At 56.9% G+C, this 9,143-nt stretch overlaps 1 protein-coding gene across 3 annotated transcripts; it reads left to right on the top strand.

The window, feature by feature from the left end:
- Positions 1–460: 460 nt before the first annotated feature.
- KDF1 (keratinocyte differentiation factor 1) lies at positions 461–8,512 on the top strand. Of its 3 annotated transcripts, none has more exons than XM_059868602.1 (5): positions 461–517; positions 1,559–1,730; positions 3,673–4,801; positions 5,624–5,698; positions 6,281–8,512. In XM_059868602.1, exons 3-5 carry the CDS (start codon positions 3,691–3,693, stop codon positions 6,361–6,363), a joined length of 1,269 nt encoding a protein of 422 aa, XP_059724585.1. In that variant the 5' UTR covers positions 461–517; positions 1,559–1,730; positions 3,673–3,690; the 3' UTR covers positions 6,364–8,512. The 3 variants fall into 3 exon arrangements, with proteins under 3 accessions (XP_059724585.1, XP_059724586.1, XP_059724584.1); XM_059868603.1 differs by lacking the exon at positions 461–517 and adding an exon at positions 723–1,038; XM_059868601.1 differs by lacking the exon at positions 461–517 and having other exon boundaries at positions 1,120–1,730.
- The last annotated feature ends 631 nt before the right edge of the window (positions 8,513–9,143 follow it).

Genomic DNA, 9,143 nt, shown 5'->3' with positions numbered 1-9,143 from the left:
TTGTTCGGGTTTGTGCCCGGGTTTATACCGGATTTGTGCCCGGTTTGTTCGGGTTTGTGCCCGGGTTTATACCAGATTTGTACCCGGGTTTGTGCCCGGGTTTATACCGGATTTGTACCCGGGTTTGTTCGGGTTTGTGCCCGGGTTTATACCGGATTCGTGCCCGGTTTGTTCGGGTTTGTGCCCGGGTTTGTGCCCGGGTTTGTGCCCGGGTTTATACCGGATTTGTGCCCGGTTTGCTCGGGTTTGTGCCCGGTTTGCTCGGGTTTGTGCCCGGTTTGTTGGGGTTTGTGCCCGGTTTGCTCGGGTTTGTGCCCGGTTTGTTCGGGTTTGTGCCCGGGTTTGTACCGGATTTGTGCCCGGTTTGTTCGGGTTTGTGCCCGGTTCGTTGCGGCCCGTGCCCGGCCCCGGAGCAGCTTCGCCCGCCGCGCTCTGCTGTCCCTCGGCGCGGCCCGTCCGGGTCACGTGGCGCACCTGGCCCAGGTGAGGCGGGGCCGGACGCGCTCCCGGCTCGCAGGTAACGAGAGCCCGGCCCGGCCCGGCCGGCCCCGAACCCAGCCCGGCCCCGAACCCGGCCCGGCCCCAGCCTCGCCATCAGCCCCGGGCCCGGCCCGACCCCGCCGCCGCCGCCCGGCGCTTCCCGGCCCGGCCTGGCCCGGGGGCAGCCGCAGGCCGCGACCGGCAGGGAGGGAGGGAAGGAAGGAGGGAGGGCTCGTCCGTCACCCCACACCGGGCTCCCCTCGGCCCCCGGGCTGCCCCCGGGCCAGCCCCCGCCGCCACCGGCCGGTCCCGGTGTCACCGCCGGCCCTGCGGGAGGCTGGGGGCGGTCAGAGCTCTCCCGGGGGTTTGGGACCGGCTCTGATTCGCAGGGCTGGAAAAGGGAGCGGGGGGCGCGGAGGGAGCCGGGGCAGGGCAGGCGGGGATGGGGCTGCTCCTGCCGCTCCTGCTGCCGGCGTCTCCTGTCCCCAGCAATCCCCGCCCGGAGCACACGGCCCAGGGGGGCCCAGGTAGGCAGAGGGAGCTCCCTGTGGTGCCCAGGTGGGTCTCCTCTTTTCCTTCCCTTTGGTTTGGGAGGGAAAAGGGTCAAACTCCGTTTGCCTGCCCCGTGGTGGAGCCCTGGCTGTCAGCTGGAGCAGGGTGGGTGTTTTGGGCCAGGGGCAGAGGGGAGGGGGCTTGGCAAGAGGCAGGTCCTGGGGCAGGTTGTTGATATCCCAGAGAGCTGCCAGAGGGATGCTGGGTCCCCAGGGATGCACGGGGACAATGCTGCATCCACATTTACCCTGGGTCAGGATCTCCATCCCTCCTGGTGCCAGCAGAGCAGTGGGGAGCAGGAGCTTAGCAGGTGACTTCCAGCTCCTAGCAAGGCTCCTTAGAACACTCCCCAGCTGTGAGTGCTGCCACAGAGTTCAGAGAAGCTGCATCAGTGTGTAAATCCTGTCTCCTGAATTTAGGAGACATTCCCCAGCTGCCAGCAGCACCAGCAGCATGGTTATTGCTGCATGATGTGATCTTGTTCAGGAGATTCACAACTTAACTGAGCTTTTAAAAAACTTTCCAGGGAAATCCCGCCCTCTGAACAATGAAGATCTTAGACCCTGGCTAACTCTGAGTCCTGCAAACCCCTTGTGGATCCTTCCTGGCTCCTCTGGAGCAGATGCTGAGGCTCTCTAGAGGGCCCTGCCGTCACTCACAGCACCTGTGTGAGAGCAGAGGAAGCTCCCAGCCATCGTGTGAGTAAAATTTGGATGTGGATTGTGCTCTGAGCATTTATTTATGGCTGGGGTTTTTGGTGCAGCCCGCTCCTGTGCTGGGGGAGCTGCTGGATCGAGGAGCTGTGTCCTGTCTGTGCTCCTCAGGAACTTTTCCATGTGGTCCAGAGGTCCCAGAGGTGTGGGCTGTGATGGGAATGGGCCAGCCCAGAGGTGTCTCTGACACCTGTGCCTGCAGGTGTCCTCCTCAGAGCTGAGATAATGCTCCTCTCTCTGTCCCAGATGCTCTGAAATCTCAGAATATTGTCTGTTGTTACATGAAGGAGTGTTGCTGTGCAATGCAGATGTTGGGTCTCTCAGCGAGGCCTTGGAATGAGAAGAAACATCCCAGTAAGCAGCTCCCAGTTCAGCTCAAATGTTTTTATTTAATTTCATGTTTTTTTCAGCCTGTTTTTAAATTCTGAACTGCATTACAAAAATGAGGAAGTTGAGGGGAATAACCCCTGACTTGTTCTGAAGTGAAAGCAATCAAAACTCTGCAGTGATGCTGAGGTGAGGGAGCTCTGCCTGCTCTGCACCAAAATTGGAGCATCTGGGGCTTTTTATTTTGCATATTGCCCAGGAATGTGCAAAGGGAGCTCCTGGGATGAATTTTCATCAGGTAACAGAGCCAAAATATTCCTGGAAAGCAGTGGTGTGCTGTGACTGCCTGCCTTTCAGTCTGGGCCTGTTTCTTTGTGGGGAAAATGTGACTCTGGCTTTAAAAACCAGGGAGAAAGAGGCAGTGCTCTAACAAGGTCTGACAGATTTATTTATTCATGCTTGAGGTGCCCTATAGAAAGTCCAAAGTAAAACAACAAGGACAGCCCTACAACACTTAGCTATGGCTGGGCTCTCACTGCTCATTAATTACCCTAATTAGTATTTGAAAGGATCTCTGGGAGGTGCAAGCAGCGTTAGCCAAGAAGCCTGGAAACCATGGAGAATTCCAGGACCCTCCACAGCCTGGGATGAAGGCAGAGCAGAAGGGGAGAGTGACAGCCCTGACCCGACTTTCCTCACACCACCCCAAGCTGGGCTTTAATAATAAAAAATTAAAACCAGGGAGAGTGAACGTGCCAGAGTGTGAAGGTTGGCTCTGTGCAGAGGGAGCGTGACAGGGCTCACTGTAAAAGCAGTTCCCTCCTGCCTGCAGACCTGCAGGAGCTGTGCTGGCACAGCTGAGCCCGGTCTGCTCTGGGGTTTCTGTAGGGTTGTAAAGGTTTTGTTCCCATGAGGGCTGATTTGAGACCGACTTGTTGACAAGGTCTTTTCCTTAATCCAGATGAAGACGTTGGGTTTTCATAGGGAAGTCTTTGACATCGCCTGACCTTAGCATGACTGGCAAAAATCATTAGTGTTGGTAATGCTGTCATTGCTAAATCCTCTAAACTGAAATAGCAGCACAGAATGAGGAGCTGGAATTGGCAGCTTGCATAATGATGGATTGCTTGTCATCTCCTCCTGGGCACGATGTGTTTTGAAATGGATAAGTGCTGTCAGGGCCCAGCCTAATCCTGAGGAATGCAAGACAAAGGGAAGTTGTTCAAAAAAAGATACTTTCCCTTTGGAGCCTGTCAGTGGCTCCACCTCCAGCTGTGCTGCTCCTTCGTTGCTCTGGAGCTGACTCCTCTTCCAGCTGCGTGGAGGAAACTCTTCTGAAGGTTACAGGGATTTAGATGTCTGAAAATAGCCCTTTTAAAGCATCTCTCTTCTGATGAGAGCATCTACCCAAAGGAAGCACAAGGCTTGGGTGGTGGGAGAGCCCCGGCACGCGGGCCCTGAGTGAGTCCTGACACCAAATATTCCTGTAAATCATTGGCTTTGGGAGCCTCTGGCAGTCAGGTCCCTGTGTGCTGCCGGACAGCTGGCTGGGGTGGGGCTGGTGCTGCTGGACTGCTCTGACCTCCCCCGTGTCCTGCAGGTGCCCGAGCGCCGAGCCATGCTGGGCCGGAGGAGCCGCCTGCCCCCCGAGCTGAGCAGCGGCCGGCAGCGGGAGCAGCCCTGCCCCGAGGCTGTGCCCCTGCGGGCCCGGGCAGCCAGGGACAGCAGGGACAGCAGGGACACGGATGTCAGCCTGGAGGTGTTCAGTGGCTCCACGCCCGAGATCAAAGCCAGCCGCAGCCGAGCGCAGCAGATGCGGGACAGGAAAGGGCGCAAGGCCGAGCTCGGTGACCCCAACGGCCGGGAGGCAGAGACCATCACCTTCATCTCTGGGACAGCAGAGGCTCCCCCAAACCAGGGCTTTTGCTGCTCCTCCCTGACCCAGGCCTGGAACACGTACAAGGCTGTTTTCTGTTGCATAGTGACGTGTGGGGGCTGCTTCCAAGACTGCAGTGTCTGCGTTCCCTATCCAGGGCCCGCTGAGACCTCCACAGATGATGGGAAGAACGGAGACTACAATGGACGCCTGCCAAACAGCCCCACCAACACCTCTCCTGCTGAGAAGAATGGGAACCAGATCAAAAAGTCCAGCATGGGCAGCAGTTTCAGTTACCCAGACGTGAAGCTGAAGGGCATCCCTGTCTATCCAAACAGGAACACCAACCACCACGTGGAATCTGACTCCTGCTGCAAGGAGCTGCTGGAGAAGCCCTTCAGGAACAGCATAGAAAAGCCGGCGCTCCCCAGCAGCCACCGGAGCTCGGAGGAATATTATTCCTTCCACGAGTCTGACGTGGACATCAGCGAGCTGAACGGCTCCATGTCCAGCAGGCAGATCGACGTCCTGATCTTCAAGAAGCTCACGGAGCTGTTCAGCGTCCACCAGATCGACGAGCTGGCCAAGTGCACCTCGGACACCGTCTTCCTGGAGAAGACCAACAAGATCTCGGACCTCATCAACAGCATCACTCAGGACTACAACCTGGACGAGCAGGACGCCGAGTGCCGCCTGGTGCGGGGCATCATCCGCATCAGCACCCGCAAGAGCCGCGTGCGGCCCCACGTCTGCAGCCCGGCCAGCCAGGGCCACGGGGACACGTCCGGCCGGGCCACCGCGCCCGACAGCGGCAACGAGACGATGCTGGAGTCCATGGTCACCAGCCAGGACGGTACGGGGGGTCCCGGGGGTCCCGGGGGGCTGCAGGAGGGCTGTGCCAGCACAGCCACCGAGGTGTGGCACTGCAGCGGGGCTGGAGGCTGCTCTGTCCCCAGTGGGCTTGCTCTGCTGGGGGGTGTGAGTGCAGAGCTCTGCTTCTCACCCTCCTCCCTGTGCTGTGGCTTTCTTGAGCCTGTCTTTCCTTGCCCATGAGGTTTGTGCTGAGCAATAGATGGGTTTGTGCTGTGCTGCTGCTCCTGCTGTGCTCATCTAAAGGAGGCAGAGAAACGGTGAGTCAAACTGAACTGGTAGGACCAGACGAGCTGCTCGTGCCCGAGGATGTCCAGTTACTCAGCTGGCTCTCTCCCATGTGCTGCCTGGCTAATGCCACCCTTAGACTCTGGTGGCAGTGTGTGCTCAGAGCCCAGAGCTCCTCCACACAGTGAATATCCCTGCAAAGAGGAGGGAAGGGCTGTTCCGCAGCACCAGTGCTTCTGCTTCTTCCTCCTTGTGGGAGCAGCCTCAAGTGTCTGAGCTCCAGAGCAGGGTATAACAGTTTGTTGTGGAAAAACCTTGAAAAGCTGAGTGTGGGAGCAAGGAGATATCCAGAAGTACCGGAGGAAACCGTGTGGGTGTTGTGCTTCCCAGATTAGCAGAGAGGCTGCTCCTGGGATTTAAGGACACAGCTCAGACTATCCGGATGATGGCAGGAGCAATGGGAAGAATCAGACTGTGCCTTCCTGTTCCCTGAGGGTGTTCCCTGACAGGGATCCTGGGTGCTGAGTCATGCTTTGCATCCTCCTTCCCTGTCTCAGCCCTCTTGGTCTCCTTGCAGAGCTGGCCGTGCAGATCTCGGAGGAGACCCCGGCGGACGTGATGGCCAGGAACATGAGGCGGCACAGCAGCGCAGGTGAGGCCCTGCCTGGGCCTGGCTGCACAGGACAGCCTGAGCCCCCGTCCCTGTCCTCACCCTCCACACAGCCTGAGCTGACCCTGCTCCTCAGGCTCCCCTCACTTCTCCTGGGCTTTGGGAGAGATGGAGCTCAGACACTCCCTGGGCTGGTGGATCTTTCTGAAAAGGGTGAAATCCAAGTTCCCTGTCCTTGTACAGGACCTGACCTGAGAGCTTTCAGTCTCTCTGTGTCCTGACAAAGTTTGGGGCTGTATTTGGGGTGTGACTGCCAGAGGTCACAGCTGGGTGAGACTGGGAACAAAAGGAACTGTGCAAAAGGGAGGCAGGCAGGAGTGGCGGGCTGCCCCGAGCTCTATCCTCCCAGAGAGCAGCCCAGGGCTACGAGACAAGTTTCCTCCTGCACAGCAGCTCTGTCCTGGGAGATGGCTGCAATGCAGGCAGGGCTGTTCCCTGCCATGGCTTTGTGTGGCTTTCTCCTCCCTCACGGTACACAAAGCCTTTTGTGGCAGCTGCTTCCCCAGTGCCAGGCTGCTGTGTTACCCTGGGCTAATGGCACCATCTCTTCTCTTTCCTCCCAAGGCTCTCCAACCAGCAGAGATTCCTCTTTCCAGGACACAGAGACTGACTCGTCCGGGGCACCTCTGCTCCAGGTGTACTGCTAAAGGACCCGGGCAGCAGGGAGGCCTTCCAGGCCTTTGCTGCAGTCACAATCCTCCTCCTTCCATGTGGAGTGTGTTGTGCCAAGTTTAATTTTCTTTTTTCCCAGTCTTCCCTGATCCTTATTGAAGCCAGATTCTTCCTGCTGTCCGAACTTCACTGGATATTTTGGTTTTTATGGACAATCAAGGAAGCAAACTGTGGAGCTAATGAACTTGGGAGGTGGAATGTGTGCCCAGGGAGGAGAAGATGGACAAGGAAGTAGCAGAGAACTTGTGCCTCCATGATTTCCATAATCACATTTAGCTCCAGCAGCCTCAGTGGCTCAGGCCTGTCCCTGCTTTGAGGACCTGTTGTGCAGCTCTGCTTCCTGCCATTGCCTGAGAGAACTTGGGTAGGGAGTAGCTGTGGTGTCTCTTGCTGGTGCTGATGTTGAGGTGCAGGCTGAGGTCCTGCTCTGCAGGGACCCAAATCTCTATTTTAAGTGCCTGTGTTGGTCCCACCAACCCAAAGTCTTCTCCCCATGGTGTTTGCAGTAGGCAGATCTGCCTTTGCCTGCTGAGCCTTGGTGTCACCTCCTGCTGCCTGAGGAGAAGGTTCAGCTCCATGGAGTTCATTTAATTTGTGGCCTCTTGGCTCACCTCCTGATTCAGAGGCAGTGCTGGGGGCTGGGGTGGCTGCTGGGCTGCCCCTGCATGAGCAGATGAGGGGGAGCAGCTCTGCTGGAGTCCAGCACACGCTGCCTGCCTGCCTGCCTGCAGCTCTCCTCACTCCTCTTTCCACCTTTCCCCTGGGAGAGCCTGGAGCAGGATTGTGGCAGGTGAGGGGAGCACTCAATTCACTCCTGACTTTGTGTGCTTCAGAACTGGGCTGTTTGACTGTTCTGCTAAAAAATCCCTTCAAATCCCTTGGTTTGCCTCCAAGGAAAGGCTCCTGAGAGTGTCAGCAGAGGGTTTGTGAGGCACTGCTGGCCCCTGCCTTTCCCTCTGGGCACTCAGCACCTTGTCCTTCCCTTTGCAGGCACTGGGAGCCAGAGATGGGCACTGCTGGGCTCATCCTGAGGGCTCAGTGCCAGCTGACCTGGGGGCTGCAGCAGGAGGAAGCTGCATCTGTGGTGTTGCCACGTGGTTGTTTATCACAAAGTAAACACATCAAGCCATGGGACTTCTTTGGAGCTTTGGGTGCCCTTGGACATGAACAGAAAATGCTTCATTTAATTCACCAGCCACAGGATAAACACACCCACTGGATTTTGAGGAGAGGGAAGCCCAAATAGGCCCTGGGCTTCTGTGTGGACCATGGTTTTGTGCCTTAGATGGACTGGAATGTGCCTCAGTTGAACTGAAATGTGCCTTAATTGTCTTGAAATGTGCCTTTATTTTACAGCTTGTGATTGCTCTTCAGAGGTTTGGGCAGGGAGGAAGGATTTAATTCCTCTCACGAGCTCTCAGGCTTCTTTAAAAGGCCAAAACCCTTGGAAATGGACAGTTGCAGTCCCTGTTAGAGCCTGTTTCTGTAAACCTCTGGCTGTTTGCAGAGTGTGCTTCCAGGAATCAGGGGCATTACTCAGACCACACCTGGAGACACTGACAGAGATATTTCAAAGATGAAGGGAAGGGACAGAGCCTTGGATTTGGCTTCCCCTCCCTGCTTTGTGTTTAGAGCTGTTGGTTGATGAGAAATTGAGTTTATATAAGGAAAAGACTTGAAGCAAGGCCAGGCTGGGACTCCCAGGGGGGCTGTGTGAGGTCACCTCCTTCCACATGCTGCCCATCCTGAGGGACCTGCTTGGTCTCTGCTTCTCCTGGGTTTGTACATTGTTGTTTGGACAAGTTTCCTCAAAGCCGTGTGCTGGGGTTCACCTGGGTCACACTGACACAGCTCTGTGGGCTGAGCTGGAGACGAGGGGTGAGCTGGGCTTGCAGCCCCTGCTTCAGAGCAGATGCACGTTTTTAGTGGCTAGTCTGGGTATGAAGAGTGAGCGTGTGGGGATTCAGCTAGCCAAAAAACCCCAAGCCCCCCCAAAAACTCACCAAGAGGAAGACTGTCAACTCGATGGTCCCTGAAGCTGGTGTCTTATGGGTTTCTTTTGCACTCATTGGTCTTAAATGTTCTGGTTTGGTCTTTTTTATAAAGTAAAAGTTGTGCTCTTTACTGTGCTGTGACTTTTACATTCCTGCTCTCATCAGCCTGGGGGTCCTGGGGTGGGGGTTCACAGGGGGTGGCTGATTCCTGCAGTCCCAGATGGACAAGGACATTTTCATCCATCCGGTAGCTCCAGGGGGATCCTGAGTGCCAGGCTGGTGTCTGGATGCAAATGAAGAAGCCTTGGGGAAGTGTTTGTTGTCCTGCAGGGAAACCTGGACCTTCCCTGGGTGTGATGCTGGAAATGAGCTCTGGAAAAGCTGAGCCTGGGGGGAGAATTCCCAGGTTGTCCCTGTGATGTCACCAGCTCGTGGCAGCAGATGTGGGGTTTGCTCCACGGGGTCAGCTCAGGATGGAGGGTGGCCCAGCCTCGGACCCTGGGACTTGAAGGACCAGTTCTGCACTTGCCAGTTTCAGGACAAACCCCAGGATCACCTGCAGGGCCCCGTTCCTGGCCGCTGACCTTCCCTCGCCCTCCTGGGGCAGGGGCTGGGCAGGAGCCCTGGGGGTTTCCTGCTGGTGCACAGGACCAGGATGTGTTTCCTGGGAGGATTTCAGAGCCAGGAACAGGTAAATGCTGCCTTCTCTGGGCTGGGAAGGGTCTCTGGGGATGTTTTTGTGTCTGGAGCCCTCGGACCAG

Source organism: Haemorhous mexicanus, chromosome 27 (assembly GCF_027477595.1).
Source record: "Haemorhous mexicanus isolate bHaeMex1 chromosome 27, bHaeMex1.pri, whole genome shotgun sequence".
Taxonomy (NCBI): domain Eukaryota; kingdom Metazoa; phylum Chordata; class Aves; order Passeriformes; family Fringillidae; genus Haemorhous; species Haemorhous mexicanus.
This window is presented reverse-complemented; position numbering and strand designations above follow the sequence as displayed.